Below are 19701 nucleotides of genomic sequence, written 5' to 3' on the forward strand. Positions count from 1 at the left end.
GAATGATTATTTTTGAGGTACGGAGCACATGATATGACATTTAATTTTTCAACCTCTGAAAAAACAGCACGAACCTATGGAAGCTGTCCTTTAAAAACTGTACTGGCAGAAATCACTAAATTGCTGTTTTGGTACCAAATAAATGTATAATTTGAAACTTGTTGCAGTTTGGCTGCTTTTATTAGTACCAAGCAACTAAACAACAACAACAGGGAAAGAAAATACATTTAAACAATATACATTTGCTTGAATGTGACCTATTTTTAAACTCACAGGAATTTGTTTTGTCTTTTGAATTGTATGTGAAAAAGGACAGGTGAATCTCAAAAATACCAGGCTAAAATGATAAGTTCCAATCCTGGGCAAAGATACAAGGTTAGAACAGACAGGGCCAACTGCTGTTTTAATCAGAATTAAGAATTCAGGAGTCAGGTGCTTGTTATTTCACCTCTGCCCTACTCTGATCTATGAGCTAATGGTACCAAGAGACTGTATGTTTGGGAAGGGAGGGGCAATAAATAATTTCCATGTAATGTAACTGCCAAGCAGCTGACTATGAATCCCAAATTTAAACTGGGGAATTTTAAATTCCAGCTGTAAAACTATTCAATGATAAGAGCATTTACAAAGCAGGGGTTGGAGGGATGAAGCATAAACACGAGGCTTCATTCAATAATTATGCATATTACCACACATTGGAGTTACAGAATAAAATAATTGGAATAATGATGAACAAAGAAAAGTTCAATGATAAGAAACTACAAGTGAAAATAATGTACAATGAGAGTCTTACCAGGTTTCCAATGTTGAGAAGATTGTTAGTTGATTTACTCATTGGATAACACTCCAAGGCCAGAAAACATATGTTTAAAATTATGCATATGATAAGGAAAAGATCAGTGAATGGTGCTATTACAATCCTATGGACAAATTCTTTCAATTTTGACCAACAGGGAGAACAATTCCATATCAGGAAAGTTGTCGCAAACTTATACCAATATAATGGGCATATCTTCTTGGATTTTTCAAGTTCTGAAATGAAAGAATACAAAAGTTAAACATTCTGGCCAGGTGTAGTGGCTCATGCCTGTTATCCCAGCACTTTGGGAAGCCCAGGTGGGCGAATCACCTAAGGTCAGGAGTTTGAGATCAGCCTGGCCAATATAGTGAAACCTTGTCAACACAAAAAATAGCTGGGTGTAGTGGTGCCTGTAATCCCAGCCACTCAGGAGGCCGAGGTAGGAGAATTGCTTGAACCCAGCAGGCAGAGGTTGCAGTGAGCTGAGATTGTGCCACTGCACTCCAGTTTGGGCAACAGAGTAAGACTCTGCCAAAAGAAGGAAATAAAAAGAGAGAGAGAGAGAGAGAGAGAAGGAAGGAAGGAAGGAAGGAAGGAAGGAAGGAAGGAAGGAAGGAAGGAAGGAAGGAAGGAAGGAAGGAAGGGAGGGAGGGAGGGAGGGAGGGAGGGAGGGAGGGAAGAAAGAGGAAGGAGGGAGGGAGGAAGGAAGGGAAGGAAGAAAGAGGAAGGAGGGAGGGAGGAAGGAAGGGAAGGAAGGGAAGGAAGGAAGGAAGGAAGGAAGAGAGGGAGAAAGGGAAGAAGGTTAAACATTTACAAATTGTTTTAAGTTCTAACTAATAGACAATTTTGACTTTTGCATGCAAAGGGAAATTTGAAGACAGAATTCTGATATGGAATTCAAAAACAGAAATATTCTATCCTAATAAAAAACTGAATGAAGGGAAACCCTCTCTTGGGCAACCCACTGTCTCAGCATGAGGAAGCTTTCTCTCTCTCTCCCTTTTTTTTTTTGTCTGTTAACCCACTTCACATGTGTCCATGTCGTTAATCATCTCGGCATGAGACAACTAACCACAGCCTTACATCCGCAGGATGAAGCCGACTTGATCATGGTGGATAAGTGTTTTGATGTGCTGCTGGATTTGATAAAAATAAGCAATGGGAAAAGGATTCTGTATTTAATAAATGGTGCTGGGAAAACTGGCTAGCCATATTCAGAAAACAGAAACTGGACCCCATCCTTCCACCATATACAAAAATTAAATCAAGATGGATCAAAGACTTAAATGTGAAACCTTAAACCATAAAAACCATAGAAGAAAACCTAGGCAATATGATTCAGGACATAGGCATGGGCAAAGCCTTCATGACTAAACGCCAAAAGCAATGGCAACAAAAGCCAAAATTAACAAATGGGATCACATTAAATTAAGGAGCTTCTGCACAGCAAAAGAAACTATCATCAGAGTGAACAGACAACTTACAGAATGGGAGAAAATGTTTGCAATCTATCCATCTGGCAAAGGTCTAATATTCAGAATCTTCAAGGAACTTAAACAACTTTACAAGAAAAAAACAACCCCATCAAAAAGTGGGCAAAGGACATGAACAGATACTTCTCAAAAGAAGACATTTATGTGGCCAACAAAACATATGAAAAAAAGCTCATCATCACTAGTCATTATAGAAATGCAAATCAAAACCACAATGAGACACCATTTCACGCCAGTTAGAATTGGCCTCATTAAAAAGTCAAGAAACAACAGATGCTGGCGAGGATGTGGAGAAATAAGAATGTTTTTACACTGTTGGTGGGAATGTAAATCAGCTCAACCATTGTGGAAGACAGTGTAGTGATTCCTCAAGGATCTAGAACCAGAAATACCATTTGACCCAGCAATCTCATTACTGGGTATATACTCAAGGGATTATGAATCGTTCTACCACAAAGACACATGCACACGTATGTTCATTGCAGCACTATTCACAATAGTAAAGACTTGGAACCAACCCAAATGCCCATCAATGATAGACTGAATAAAGAAAATGTGGCACATATGCACTATGGAGCACTATGCAGCCATAAAAAGAATGAGTTTATGTCCTCTGCAGGGACATGGATGAAGCTGGAAACCATCATTCTCAGCAAACTAACACAGGAACAGGAACTAAACACTGCATGTCCCCACTCATGGGTGGGAGGTGAACAAAGAGAACACATGGACACAGAGAGGGAGGCATCACACACAGGGGCCTGTCAGTGGGTAGGTGGCAAAGGGAGGGAGAACATTGGGAAAAGTGCCTAATGCATGCAGAGCTTAAGATCTGGATGCTGGGTTGATGGGTGCAGCAGATCACCACGGCACATGTACACCTATGTAGCAAACCTGCACGTCCTGCACATGTATCCCAGAACTTAAATTTTAATTAAAAAAAAAAATCTGTGTGTGAAAAAAAAAGCTGAATGAATTAAATTTCCTCTATTGTGTTCATGCTTGGCTGAGTTAGACAAAAGAAAATGAAGCAAACTATGTATTAGAAGAAAAATGTAGGGACATCTCTCAAGAAAACAAATATGGAACATAGTTGAGAACATTGTGACTTATAATGTCTAGATTTACATGCTTTACAAATTAATGCCTTTTGATATTGTCCATGATAAATAATTATTGGTTACACATAAAAATGTAGAGATAAGTCTAGAAAGGACCTTGAGATATTAATGTTATATACCACAATCTCTATTCTTAGTCACAATTTAATATGTCAGTATGTTTTTAATGTTAAAGAAAATTATTTGGTACTCTTTGGTCACTCTTTCCAATGTTTAAAACACCATGATTCTGAACTTTTTATGCATGGCTTATCCTAATATTCTCAAATATTTCTTAAATTTTTGTTGTGTTACTGTCTAAGATTCTAAAGAAATTGCTGAATTTCTTTAAAAGTGAATTTTATGAGTAGTACCTTCAATAGTGAATGTCTAATTATTTAGTACTTTACCTTCCTTATGTCTGAGAGTAGCATCTTCCAACACATCCGGTGATGTGTCTGTGGAAGTTGGTGACCTTTTCTTCATTTCTATTTGTATGGTCTTGGCCTGAAAAGGAATTTGATGGTTTAATACTGGCATCCTCTCTTTGCAGGTCCAAGATTATAAGAAGGTGCACAACCTTGCTAAAAGCTCCAGTTATTCTCCTGGAGCCTTTTCTTTTTATTAAATTGATACATAATCATTGTACCTATTTGAGGGGTATATGTGGTATTTTCATACATGCATACAATGTGTAATGATCAAGTCGGGTTAATTGGAATGCACATCATCTGAAACATTTATCTTTTCTTTGTATTGATAACATTTCAATTCCTCTCCTACAGCTATTTTGAACTATATAATAGAATATTAACTAGAGTCACTGTACTATTGAACACTAGATCTTATTCCTTCTATTTAACCATATTTTTTGCACCCATTAGCTAACCTCTCTTCATATCCCCTCATACATACACTTTGCAGCCTCTGGTAACCACCAATAAACTATCTCCTTTTATGAGATCCACATTTTTAGCTCCCACATATGACTGAAAACATGTGAAGTTGGTCTTTCTGTGCCTGGCTTATTTCACTTAACATAACCTCAAGTTCCAATCATGTTGCTGCAAATGACAAGACTTTATTCCTTTTAATGGCTGAATAATATTCCGTTGTGTATATACTACATTTTCTTTATTCAGGTATCCATTGACAGACACTTAAGTTTATTCATATCTTGGCTATTGTGAATAATACTGCAACAAACACGGAAGTACAGATATTTCTTCAATATGCCGACTTTCCTTCTTTTGAGTGCATACCCTGAAGTGGGATCCCTGAAAGATATGGTAGCTCTATTTTTAGTCTTTTGAGGAACCTCCATACTGTTCCCATAGTGGCTGTACTAACTTACATTCCCACTAAGAGTGTTCCAGAATTTTTGGGTTCTATCACTTGCCAATCTTTAGGCAGTTATTAAACTGATTTAGGAGTTCTTAAAATTAAATAAAATTTTATACTGTGAGGTCTGAGATCAAATATTAAAGGAGCAAAGACCATGAAATGGTTGTGGTATGATCCATATTTGACAAATAATCCAATATACAGTTTAGGGTTATTGCAAAATATCCAATCAGGAAACATACTACTAAGTAATAACAGAGTATTTTTCTAACATCTTAAATTTTGTTAGGATAATGTTAGCTTTATAACTTTGTAAATGATCTTGATAAAATAAAAAATTGTTTGGCATTGTGATAATAAGTCTTGAAAAATAACAAGCAATGGAATAGATTTGTGAGGGTTGTCTTAGATAGACCGTGTATGATATTAAATGAGTAGGACAGGCATAATTCTGTAAGAGAATTACTTATTTCTGTTTATCATGTCTCTTCAATAATGGTTTTAAGAGATCTTCTGCTTTACTGATCTTGCATTGGTAAGATAGTTAAAACTTCCAGGCTTTGTTGTAGATATTACAAGTTCTATGCATTGATAACTTTGAGGAGTGTGACCATAGGTGTTTCCAGTGATCAGATGTAAAGCGGTATTTGAATTTAAATGTTAAGAACTAGACAATGGATGGATGATATTACACTATAGTGATCCCCAACTGTTTTTACATTTGACACATGCAAAGGATGACACTATCTGTGTATTTGTTAACTTGGGGAAAATAGGTAAAGACTGCTCTTGAATAGAGTTAACTGACAAGGGGCTGCCACTGCCCCACCACTGAGGGAGTTAATGGTTGAAGCTTGCCAATACCCAACCCAACATTCTGGCTGGCAAGTTCTGCTGTGGTATATCTTCAATGGTATAATAGATACCATGAAAATCGTTACATTATTTCACTATCAGTCAAGACTCCTGCAATTTCACAAATACTACAGCTAGAGGAGGATAAAGCCAATCATACTGCATACTGGGTTTCCTGAGACCGATGACAGACTCTGTAGGTCTAAATTCCAGTTCCTCTTTTCTTTTTCCCCAGTAGGTAAAGTACATGAACAGACACTTCCCAAAAGAAGGTACACTGTGGTCAACAAATATATGATAAAATGCTCAACCTCAGTAATCATTAGAGAAACAAAAGTCAAAACCACGATGAGAAATTGTTTCCCACCAGTCAGAAGGGCTATTGCTAAAAAGACCAAAACAAACAAACAAAACAGATGTTGGTGAGGTTGTGGAGAAATTGGAATGCTTGTACACTGCTGGTGAGAATGTAAGTTCAGTCACTGTGGAAAGCCATTTGGAGATTTCTTAAATAACTTAAAACAGAGTTAACATTAAAGCCAGCAGTCCCAATACTGAATATATACCCAAAGGAATACAAATCATTCTATCAAAAAGACACATTCACGTTTGTGTTCATCACAGCACTATTCACAACAGCAAGGACACGGGATCATTCCAGATGCCCATAAACAGTAGACTAAATAAAGAAAATGTAGTACCCTGGAATACTATACCACTCTAAAAGAAGAACAAAATCATGTCCTTTGCAGCTTGATGAACATGGATGCAGCTGGAGGCCATTATCCTAAGCCAGTTAAGGCAGGAACAGAAAACCAAATACCATATGTTCTCACTTGTAAGTGACAGCTAAACTTTGTGTGCACATGGACATTAAGACGGGAACAATAGACATTAGGCACTGGGGACTACTAGAGGGGGAAGTCTCGCGGGTGGGCAAGAGTTGAAGGACTACCTACCAGGCACTATGCTCACTACCTGGGTGATGGGATCATTCCTACACCAAACCTCGGTGACATGAAATTTGCCCATGTAACATGTGCACATGTACCCCCGAATCTAAAATAAAAGTTGAGAAAAAAAAAGAAACTTTTAAAAAAGTAATCTAAAAGTTCAAGATGTGGATAGGTGTGGTGGCTTACGCCTGTAATCCCAGCACTTTGGGAGGCCAAGGCGGGCGGATCATGAGGTCAGAAGATTGAGGCCATTCTGGCCAACATGGTGAAACCCTGTCTCTACCAAAAATACAAAAATTAGCTGGGCGTGGTAGGGCATGCCTATAGTCCCAGCTACTTGGGAGGTTGAGGCAGGAGAGTCGCTTGAACCCGGGAGGTGGAGGTTGCAGTGAGACCAGATCGCACCACTGTACTCCAGCCTGGCGACAGAATGAGACTCCTTCTCAAAAAAGTTCAGGATGTAAGGGTTAGATTTTTGTTGTTGTTGTTTAAACTATGCTTATTCTAGAAACTATTTTTAGCTGAACTATAAGTTTACATAAAATGTAAGTTATAATTTATGCAATTTCAAATTTTCATGACATTAAAAACCAATAGAAGTAATTTTTTGTTATTAAGATCTGGCAGGGATTTCTTATATGTGTATCTCCTAAAGACGATACTGTGAGACATAGTGAATAATATCCTTGATTATATCCTTAATGGAGAGGAATTAATTACTCTTCATAGAGCCGTTTCAGATAGGGACAATGTTTGTTGGAATCGCATTAAGAAGCAATTCAGTAAAGATAATTGTCCAGGGTGGGGAATGGGGAATAAAGTACGTGGTAATAATACTGTTGCTGATATAGTTAGTGTTCAATTATCTACTACTTTGGCTTCAACTATGAATAGATTTCAGAATATGAAATGAATAAACCACATGTCTGCCTAGTAAAATATTCACCTGGATTGAGCTTCTTACAAATATCGAATAAATGCCCACACATTGGCCAAATACTAAGGACACAGCTATTTTACAATGAAAATTGAGAGGACTGTTACTCAACACCCTTCCTTTATGGGACATTTAAGAGCTAACAAGGGCATATGCCTGAACTTTTGACAATCCAATATTAAAATTAAACTGGAAAAGGTGGCTAGGATTCTTTTTCTCAAAACTAGTTTAAGTATTTTTTGGAGTGGAAGTAGTAATAAGGAAGAACTTGGTCACATGTCTCGCATTTACCTGAATATCTGACAAGTCTGTCATGAACTCAGGGTTACTCTTTCCTGCAGCCATGCTGGCCTTTTTAATTCTCTGACTCACCCTGCCTACTCCATCTATTTAGGTTGGACACATTCTTCACATCTCAGCTCAAGTGTCAGTTTCTCATAGAAACCTTCTCTGACTCAGAGAATCCTTTATAAAAGGCCTTCAAAGGACCATGTCTCTCTGTTTTATTCCACTTGCCCCAGTTTCCTTTAATTTATTAAAGCAGAGAATAATAGAGTGAACCACCGAGGAACCAATATCCAGCCTCAACAATTACTAATGTTCTATTCTTCCTTTTCCATTTATTCTTCACTCTACTTATTTTCTGAAATATTTATTTTAAATGAAATTTCAGAGATAATACACTTTTCAGATAAAATATTAAAAATATAAATAACACCACCAGTATCACAATTAGCAAAATTAGTAATTCCTTAGTATTAACCAGTACTCATATTATACCCAATTCATAACTCAAAAACATCACTACAGTTGATTTGTTCTAATCAAAATACAAACAGGTTCAAATATTTTATATACTTGGCAGTTTTATCAATTATCTTGTAATTTAATTTATTTTTTCCAACATGATTTATTTTGTAAAGATTCTGGGTTGCTTATACTTTAGACTTTTTCACACTCTGTATTAGGTAGATTGTATCATTTCAGTGTAATTTAATGTACTCCTCTCTCTCTTATAGTCTCTGGGGGGAAAAAAGCAATTGGATCAAGACGCTTATTAGACTTAACTCAAATTTTGGGAAGAATATATTGTATCTGGTATTTTGTGTTTTCTATTTCATAACAGCAAGAAACACATAATTTATTGTCCTTGAGATACAATTTAGTGTTTATGATAATTTGATAGTCTATCTATCCATTAGACCATTAGCTTCATGAAGATAGACACTCTGTGTTTATTAAAACTTTTTATATCCAGTGCTTTGTACAATTGTCAATCATGTTTTAGTTAGATGAATTATGACTATCATTTTAAATGTGATAAATATTTTTTTTAAATATTTGTATTCCAACAATTTTATATACATGATTATCTTTCTGAGATTTCGCCAGTAGTTAACAATTCATAAGAAAGTTTCACCTGCAAGGAGTGCTACTGTTTCAGCACTGAGCCTCCGGAATGAGGAAGTGAAGTGGTAAATGATGGATTCTATTCCTCAGTGTTGTGAAATCAAATATCAGTGAGTATAGATCAATCTTTGCGGCTGGAACTCCTCAGTGAGGATTAAACTCAAGAATTCATGATGGTACTTATCATATGTCTGGTGCATATTTGACACTCAATAAACATTTTATGTGACTGCTATCGTCACTTTTATTATTCTTTTAATTATACCTAAATAGAATCAAAGACAAGAATTTTATGTTTCTGAGTGTTTCTCTACTGGAACAACCATGCCTTCTTGCATTTGCCTTCTTGTGTTTTCTATAATTAGTGACTGATTATTTATGAACTTTATTACCATGAATTAAATTTTATAGTGTAATAATATAAACATTTTAATATCTTGTATAATATTACGGCTAGTTCTACATTTCCCACTTTGGAGACTGAACCTCAATTTTCTAATGTGAAATACTGAGATAATTCTAATACTTCAAAGGGTTGTCACAGTAGAAAGGCAACAATGTATGTAAAAATTTAGCATTGAGTCTGAAACATAGTAAATAAGCAATAAATGTTGCATGATATTAATGTTATTATATTGTTATGAGATAATTCACTTCTAAAATGTGAGTTTATTCAATATGATTTTTTTCCATAAAAATCAAGTGTTCTTAATATAGATTGCTGAGCGCAAAAGTTTGTGTAAAAGCTCTCTTCAACATGATGCATAATATTGACATTTCATAATAATTTTATTAATATTCTTCATAACGTTTTTCAGTTGCTTAGTATAGTGTAAGCAATGCTTAGTGCTTTACATGCATTTATTTCATTTGGACCTCACTACAACCCATAAGACAGGTACTTTATATATATTTTACAGATAAAAAAAGCTGAAGTTTAGGAAAGCTAACAAACTTGGCAAACATCATTCATTTATTAAGTAGCTAAATTGGGCTGAAATCCACATTTATCTGACTGCAGAGCTGTGCTTTTGGCCAATATGACCAACAGCTTTCCTATAATGTGAGAATACGAAGCACCTGAGCAATATCCCGGCAATTCCAGCATTGGAATTGACATCTCACTGGTTTGCAAGCAGGTCAGTGACCTGTAGAACCCTCAATTTGTTCCATTTTACATTATTTTTTCCAGTTTTTGTCTTTATAAACAAAACGGGAAAATTCTTGCACAAATAGTGTATACTTTTACTTCCCAGAAAATTCTGCTTGATAAAATGTTCTAGGAATCTTCCAGGAAAAGAAATGGGTTATGATTAAAAATTTTAATAAAAATCAGAAAATGTGATCCAGAGCAGAAAAATGAGTGGAAATATTGTAAAACTGGGAAACATCCAAGTTCTTCATAAGCAGAGTTAATAAAACATTTCATTTAGGATCAGAGAAGTATTGTTACATTCTTGGATACAATTGAGTGCAGCCATAAGCCCTTAAGATTGTGAAATACCTCTTCAGAACAAATTACACATTCAACATATCATTCAAACCCTAATCACTCAATCTGAAGGACCCCGGGCTCATTTCTTAGAAACAGAAAGCTTTTGAAATTTGTTTTTCTGTGGCTTACTCATATATAATGGGAATACTCAATAGCCGTTTTTATACATGTTTTCTTCACACAGTCCACAATTGCTTCTTGTTCAATGGTATGCATGTTATGGACACAAGCAGCTATCGAGTCATTCAGTATGATTTTACATCATGTTGTTCAGATCCCACTTTTTGGTACAATAGCTTCCTAAAGTTTCTTGACTGGTGATGACTTAATAAAAGGGTTATATACAGGGGAGTCAACATTTCCCTCTTTGACTTAGTAGGGATGTTTGGTATTAATGTACCTTACTACATATTCCACTTCGTGGCAGAGTGTATCTCGGCCCTTTACTTTTCCCCCTTGTCTTTTTATGCTCTTTATGAGAGGGTTCTGGGTATGGCTCCTCTCCATTTTTTGTTCTCTGGCTCAATGTAGACCTTTTTCCCATTTACCAGAAAGGTAGTTCAAGGAAGACATGTGAGATTGCCAGGTCCTGCAGAATATTAGAAAGCTACTTCTGGTTGCTTTCTTCCATCTGGTCCCTTCTTTAAGCACACTTATGCACAGTTAGATTTTTAAAGACAATTTTCCAAAACTTCCTTAATGCAACTTCTGTCAATACTTTCAAATTAATAGACCAAAGTTTTTGCTATGAGGCTAAATAATCTGAAAAAAATATTAAAGCACAACACTAAGGTAGTTGAAAATTACAGTAAAACATTGTTAGGTTTTATTAATCTGGATTTAATTATTTCAAGAATAAAATAATTCCCTGTACTATGATACATAGTGCATTTCCTCTGGGAAGAACTAGAAAGCCAAAAACTTAATTTTATTTCTGTCTACAACTTCAGTACTGTAATTTTATCCATCCTTTTAATACTTTCTAATTTCTAAATTATGGAAGATTCTGTCACTTTTGCATTAACACCAGACATTTTTCAAAGTTGTAGCAAAAGCAAGCTCTCTTATTGAAATATTTTTTGATCTTCTGATTACACACAGATATAAACATCTATTAGAAGTCAATGTACTCCAAGACCTTAAAAAGACACCTCTAGCACTGTGAGTTTAAGAAGCATTAAAAACAAACAAACAAACAAACAAAAAAGCCATGTCATTTGCAGCAACATGGATGCAGCTGGCAGCCATTATCCTAAGTGAATTAACACACGAACAGAAAACTAAATACTGCATGTTCTCACTTACTAAATGGCGGGGGGGCTCAGCACTGGGCACACATGGACCTAATAATGGGAACAACAGACCCTGGGGACTATTAGAGAAGGAAGAGAAGGGGGAGGGCAAGGAAGGGCTGAAAAACTGCTTGTTGGGTACCAAACACTACCTGGGTGACGGGATCATCTGTACCCTAAGCCTCACTGTCACACAATATACCCACATAACAAACCTCCACATGTAGCCCCTGAATCTAAAAGTTGAAATTTTGAGATATGTTCCATAAATACCTAGTTTATTGAGTGTTTTTAGCGTGAAGGGGTGTTGAATTTTATCGAAGGCCTTTTCTGCATCTATTGAGATAATCATGTGGTTTTTGTCATTAGTTCTATTTATGTGATGGATTACATTTATTGATTTACTTATTTTGAACCAGCCTTGTATCCCAGAAATGAAGCCGACTTGATTGTGGTGGGTAAGCTTTTTAATGTGCTGCTGGATTTGGTTTGCCAGTATTGTTAGACTGGATAAAGAAAATGTGGCACATATACACCATGAAATACTATGCAACCATAAAAAAGAATGAGTTCATGTCCTTTGCAGGGACATGGATGAAGCTGGAAACCATCATTCTCAACAAACTAACACAGGAACAGAAGATCAAACACCACATGTTCTCACTCATAAGTGGAAGTTGAACAATGAGAGCACATGGGCACAGGGAGGGGAAAAATCACACATCGGGACCTGTCGGGGAGTGGGGGCAAGGGGAGCGACAGCGTTAGGAGAAATATCTAACACAGATGACAGGTTGATGGGTGCGGCAAACCACCATGGCACATGTATACCTATGTAACAAACCTGCACATTCTAGACATATATCCCAGAACTTAAAGTATAATAATAATAAAAAGATGCTCTAATAAAGCAACTATTTAAAATTCAAAAAAATGTTGAAACTATAAAAAATTTAAAAATTTAAAACTGCATAGAAAAATAAAGAACACCACTATCACTAAGAAAAAGAACTAAAATCCAAACAAAAAAATATCATAGTATGAACCCAGGAGGCAGAGCTTGCAGTAAGCCAAGATTGCGCCACTGCACTCCAGCCTGGGCAACAGAGTGAGACTCTGTCTCTAAATAAATAAATAAATAAATAAATAAATAAATATTTTTTTAAAATCATAAGTGTGGTAGATTATTTGCAAAAATAGCCACAGATTTCCTTCTTTTTATTTATACCCTTAGGAAATCCCTTTCCACCTTAAATCTAACCTTGGCCATGTTACTTCCTTTACCCACTGGACAATAACAAATGTGACACTTGGCATTGGTGCTTGTTCCCCTGCTGTTTTTGCAATCTGTGACCACCATGAGACCAGTGATGAACTGTCTCAACTGAGCCTAAGCCATAGAATCATGAGCAAATAAATGGTGGTTGTTTCAAGATAAAAAAAATATATATATACACACACACACACACACACACACACACATATATATACCTCATCTGTTTCATTTCCTTCTTGAAGTTCTTTTCCAGTCTGTTGAAATTTTGGTTCAATCTTCTTAGATGTTTTACTAACTCTCTGCTTTTCTTCTTCATAGGCCGTGGCAAGTATGCCTAAGAACAAACTTGCCATATAAAAGGAAAACCAAAAACTTACCACAACAAAAAATATCATGTAGACTTTCCCAGAGGCATAAAGTATCTAAGGAAAGGTAGAAAGTAAGGCAAAAGAATAAAATGTTATTTATCTTCCGTGATTCTCCTATTTTAAAATAAAAGGCAAAATTTTGTTAGGAAAATAATGTAGCCATAAATGGAAAATAATCATAAGACTGTTTAAGCACTGGCTCCACCTGAAGAAATAAATGAAAACCTTTTGAACTTGAGACATGCATGTGAGATATAAAATATAGGCTGTAAAACCAAGGGAAAATTAGTAATTTAATTAACTCAGGGTAAGTATTTGATTTTTATGTCTTCATTGATAGAGAAAATACATTTGAAATAATTGTCATTTCTCGATATAGAAACTGGACAGCCTCAACATGGAAAGTTATTTTCTTTGCAGAAGAATCTTTAAATATATGAAGCTTAACGAAGTCAGAGAATGTTTGGAGATTGTTTTTTCTGATTATTACTTTATGGAAAAATCACAGCAAAGTAAAAAATTAGTCTTTACAAGGAATGGAGAGCAGAATTATTTCTTTGCCTGTCAGAGTATCTACTTTGGTGAAGAACCTTTAGACAAGCTACATGGGCAAGTCAAATTACCCATTTACATGAAGGCAGTGCAGTGGGTGACATTTATGGATAGCAAGTTACAACATTTTAGATTGCCAAACATAGCACTGACTAGCTTTTTATTTCATAATAACTGCCTAAGACAGATCAGAAAATTAAAAGATTTAAAAAATTATAAGTAGAGCATTACAAATATAAAATATTATCCATTGATTTAACCTCATCGATCAAAAGTACATGAACAAAATTTAAGAAAACAAATGAGAAATTAAATTAACAGAAAAGTATTATCTACAGAAAATAATTGTGTGGATGTAACAGTCAAGAATGTTTACAGATTAATAGAAAGTTCAAACTTTCAATGAGAAATAATTTCTTGACCTAGAGTATATTTGTCTTTAAAAGTATTTTTAATAAGCCCTATCATCACAGTGAGTAAACTATTTAGGACTGGTTAAATATTTTGTCACTGAAGTACCTGTTATTTACTGTAGTGCATTCAGCAGTCAGGAATAGGTATTATAAAGTACACTGCAAACCCCATCTCTACTAAAAATACAAAAAAATTAGTTGGATGTGATGGTATTTGCCTGTAAATACCATCACAGTTACTCAGGAGGCTGAGGTGGGAGGATTGCCTGAGCCCAGGGTGGTTGAGGCTGCTGTGAGCCATGATCACACCACTGAACTCCAGCCTGGGTGACAGAGTGACACTATCTCTCAAAAAAAAAAGTACCCTTCAGGCCATGCACATCAGTAAATAGAGTTGGTTCCAAGTATTCATGGGTTCCATTTCTGTGGATTCAACCAACCATGGGTCCAAACTATACATATTAAAATTTTATCTATATTGAACATATAGACATTTTATCTTGTCATTATAAACAATACAGTGTAACAACTGTACAGTCTCATACCATGTAAAAACATTTAGGTCAGTGACCAGCAGCATATACAACAGTGATCTCAAAAGATTCTAATGGAGCTGTTCTATATAGGTATATCAATTTTTTTGGTTTTTTATACTATGTTTTTACTGTATCTTTTATATGCCCACCTATACAAATACTTAGCATAGTGTTCCAATTGCCTACAGTATTCAGTATAGTTACATGGTGTGCAAGTTTGCCGCCTAGGATCAATAGGCTACATACGCTATATAGCCTAGGTGTACAGTAGGCTACATCATCCAAGTTTGTGGAAGTACACTCTATGATGTTCACACAATGATGAAATCACCTAATGACACATTTTTCAGAATGTATCCCTGTCATTAAGTAACACGTGACTGTATTTACATAGCATTTACATTGTACTAGGTATTACGAGTAATCTCATTTAACTTATACAGGAGATAATTTATACAGGAAGTATGTAGGTTATATGCAAATTCTATGCCATTTTACATTAAGGAACTTGAGAATTAATGGATTTTAGTATCCACCAGAGGTCCTGTAACTGATCCCCTATGGATACTGAAGGACAACTATACTTTATGTTTATTATCTTATTCAATATTGCTTTCAATACACAGAAGACAAATGAAAATTAGATAGGAAAAAAGCTACCAAGATCTCACAGTCTATGAGGGAATGCCTGAATTCAGAACTTTTGCTCTCTCCACTATATAATTCTAGTGGAGCATAAAAGCATATGCTCTTATTAGCATAAAACAGTATATAATTTCTAGTTTTATTACATTTTAGTTTGAAATAGAGGCTATGACCTCTATTTCAATGCTTTTTAAGAATATAAAATGAAACATTATACACGAAGATCTTAGCACATCCCGAGTTCCCAATAAATATTAGCTATACTGTAAACATAATTTTGTTCCCTGAAGGTTGATACTGTTTTGTTCATTTCTGTACCCACAGCATACCAGAATACTTGGATAAAATAAATATATTTTGAATTAATAGAAAACAATAATCTCCAAAACATATACTATACTCTTTGGGAAGAATTGCTAAATTTCCCTATTCATAATTAGTTCAGTTTAAGGCAATGCTCAGCGTACAAATCTAGACAAAATCAAAACAAACTCTATCTACATTAGTCAGTAAAAACTTGGAGTACACTATTCACAATAGCAAAGACTTAGAACCAACCCAATGTCCATCAATGTTAAACTGGATTAAGAAAATGTGGCACATATACATCGTGGAATACTATGCAGCCATAAAAAAGAAGGAGTTCATGTCCTTTGCAGGCACATGGATGAAGCTGGAAACCACCATTCTCAGCAAACCAACACAGGAACAGAAAACCAAACACCACATATTCTCACTCGTAAGTGGGAGTTGAACAATGAGAACATATGGACACAGGGAGGGGAACATCACACACCGGGGCGCCTGTTTTGGGGGGTGGGGGGAAGGGGAGGTATAGCATTAGGAGAAATACCTAATATAGATGATGGGTTGATGGGGTGCAGCAAACCACAATGGCACATGTTTATCTACGTAACAAATCTGCACATTCTGCACATGTATTCCAGAACTTAAAGTATAAAAAGCAAACGAAAACTTGGAGTACAATAATGAAGATCCTGAGGCCCCTAACAGCAGGACACTTCCAGACTGGTTCCCTATTTCTTTGGTAGAGGGAAAGAACTGTCTTAAAACAATTGCTAATGAGAAAATTATTTTATACATTTTGGGGGTAATAAGTGAAGAGCAAAACCTGTATTATCATAGCATATACAGTGATATAGTCCATACAAATTCACTTACATTTTTATTAAAGTTCCATTAAGCATTCTATGTATAGATGCTCAGAAAGCAACAAAAATTAAAATAAGACAAAAATTATTATTTTTTTCCTCAGATAGATAAAAAGTTAGCAGGTAGTTTCTCAGGCAGTTCGTCTCTAAGTGGGAAAATAGCTGGACAAGCAACTAAAACACCACAATCTGAGGAAAGTATAGTGGCCCGTGGCATTCCATGTAGGATGTGCCTTACTCCTACACTGGGCTTGGGGAAAAGCTCAAAGAAGAAATCATGGTTTCACAGCATAAATTTGAAGCATGAAACTGAAGGCAGATAGGAGGAAACTTAAATTTAGGGACAGGGTATAACATACATGGAAATATGACATTACGAGAAAAGCTCATTTAGGAAGCAGCAAACCTTTTAAATAATTATACAGAAAGCATATATTAGAGTATGTTAAGAAATAAATCAGGAGATGTAGGCAGATGAGACCTTGAAGGGCACTATATATCATGCATATAGAGTTGGAACTTTGGCCTATGGGAATTTGAAAAACACTGACGGATATTTTGAAGAAGAATAACATGATAAAATTATTTTAGAAATAAGAACCTCCTAGTGCTTTGGAGAAAACACTGAATCTTATCAAAGAGACTGGAAATACCAATGGAGGTACCAGTCTAACAGAATTAGAAAAATATAGTTTGTGTAAAAATGTCACTTGTAATATTTTCTTTATTTTTACCAAAAATACAATTATGCTGCATGTATGTTTGGTCTACTTGATTTCCATTTAACAATATATTATGAAACTCTGTGCCCCAAATATATTACTTTAGCCTATCATAATCGATGACCCATATATACACATATATTGCCCAAAATTTATCAAGTCAACCAAAATAAGCATGAATTGGATGTGTATGAATGTTGGTTTAAAAATAAAGAATGTTCTCCTTCAACTATAAATAACTTCAGAAGTTAGAGTAATGCTGCTTTGAAAATAACACTATTTTCTACTATGATAGAACTTCTCTTCAAAGAAAAACTGCATCCCTATTTTAATGAGCATCATACCTGAGAAACTATGACACATACATAATTAGTTATGAACACAGATTCTCAGAATTTGAATTTCAATTCTCATTACAGTAAGCCTTCTGTTATGGTAACTGGAACATGATTGAATATTGAACTGGATAAGAGGAAATAGAAGAACAAAAAGAAATAGGACACTGTATATATTCAATAATTGCTTAAAACCTGGTAATGTCATAAATTCAAAATGTTTTAACTAAAGAATTAATACCTAGAAATGTACTTTATTTAGTGATTATCAAATGCATAATATCATAGGCTTTGAAACAAGACTATGATCTGAGATCTGGGAGGTTCAACTGCTGTAAATTTTGGGAGGCTACTCGACCTCTCCAAATCTTAGTGTCTTCATATAAAAAGCACACACACAAACAAACACATACAGTCTCTCTCTTCTCTCTTCTCTCTCTCTCTGACCTTGTAGAATTGTTTCAAAGATTAAGTAAGATATAATACACGTGGCATTGTGGCCAGCTTATAATTTGACATTCAGTAATTCTAGTTCTCTTTTCTTTTGTCTTCCAATTCTTCTGCACGTAAAAATTTAAAAACCTATGTTACATTTGACCACTATCTTAGAAGCGAGGGCATGGTGCCATTCCTAACTACAGTACAGATTCTTTCTATTCTTACCTGGTGATAAAGTACTTCAGGGTAATCCTGAGCCATTAACCGAAATAGGGCAAATAAGGCCCAGCCAAAACTGTCAAAATTTGTGAAGCCTTGATCAGGATTTATGCCAGCTTTTACACACACATATCCTTCAGGACACTGACTAAAGAAGACAAAGAAAAAAACCTGCTTACTGTTAGGTGACATTATGGCCAAATCATAACTACAGAACATCTGTCCTGAGTGATAGAGAACTCACTTTTCCACAGGGAGAATAATGTCTTCTCCCAAACAATTGCCTGCTAAAAAGTCACACATGAGTTAGATTTTAAGTTGATACAGTGAACGGTGTTAATTAAGCAAAAATAAAAAGGGGCCTCAAAAGTGGTTTTTGCCAAACCATTTTTTTTCTATTTCTTTATTTTTTCATTGACAAAGAGAAACTGTATATATTTGTGAAGTACAACATGCTGTTTTGAAATATGTATATATTGTGCAGTGGCAAAATGGAGCTGATTAACACATGCATACCTCACATACTTTTTTTGTGGTGAGAATACTGAAATCTATTATCTTACCATTTTTCAAGAATAAAATGCATTGTATCAACTATATCTTTACTACTCCAATATCAAAAGGGAAATATCTGAACATCAGAGTGAACTGATGGAAAATAGTACTGATAAAAATACAACTGCAATGGTTGAGGGTATAATTTTCAAACGACTTCATGTAAAGCCTTTAGAACCCACCATTTAAGGATGAGAAAACACTTATTGCATCGATAATTTATAAGCAGTATTTGCACATGGGGAGGTAGATCCAATTAAATATTTATTTTATTTTCTTTCAGGGAGTCTTCATATTTCTATCCATTTAAGAGCTTCGGTGTTGCGTTCCATGATTACAATGGTAGCCCAGTAAATCATGCTTCCTCTCTCCATGCCCTTGTGTAGTTTTCTCTCATATTATTTTGGGTTTAGTCATGTTACTTGTTTTAGTTTTAATGGAACAAAGAGAGGTTTAAAATCATTCGTGCACTGGGACTTGCTAAATTGCTGACCCATAGTATCTGAGCAAATGAAGTTCTGTTGTCTTGTTGTTTTGGGATAATTTACCATGCAGCCAAGTATGACTGCTGCAGTTGAAACACTGCATGACTTTCTTTTCTTGCCTTGAAATATACCATTGTATCCTGAATATCCATGACCACGTACGTATATCCAAAATGTATTTCAGGTCATATTTGAGCTCGCAATGTACATAAAAGGAATTAGCTGAAATGGGATGGGACAGATACAAAGCGATGGGCTCACCATTTGGATATGAGAATAGAATGGGAGCCTAGCAGGAGCGGGG

The 19701-nt window shown here is 35.4% G+C and overlaps 1 protein-coding gene across 1 annotated transcript in view; it reads right to left on the reverse strand.

Annotated features, from left to right (window-relative positions):
* The window catches only part of SCN7A (sodium voltage-gated channel alpha subunit 7), a 96154-nt gene that overhangs the window by 42462 nt on the left and 33991 nt on the right, over nucleotides 1-19701 (reverse strand). The window contains exons 9-12 of the mRNA XM_038001981.2: nucleotides 18364-18505; nucleotides 13173-13379; nucleotides 3803-3899; nucleotides 794-1032 (exon numbers count right to left, since the gene is read on the reverse strand). Of these exons, the coding sequence (XP_037857909.2) occupies nucleotides 794-1032; nucleotides 3803-3899; nucleotides 13173-13379; nucleotides 18364-18505 (685 nt within the window). The remainder of the gene's footprint in view (nucleotides 1-793; nucleotides 1033-3802; nucleotides 3900-13172; nucleotides 13380-18363; nucleotides 18506-19701) is intronic.

The sequence above is a fragment of the Chlorocebus sabaeus genome, chromosome 10 (genome assembly GCF_047675955.1).
Source record: "Chlorocebus sabaeus isolate Y175 chromosome 10, mChlSab1.0.hap1, whole genome shotgun sequence".
Lineage (NCBI taxonomy): Eukaryota > Metazoa > Chordata > Mammalia > Primates > Cercopithecidae > Chlorocebus > Chlorocebus sabaeus.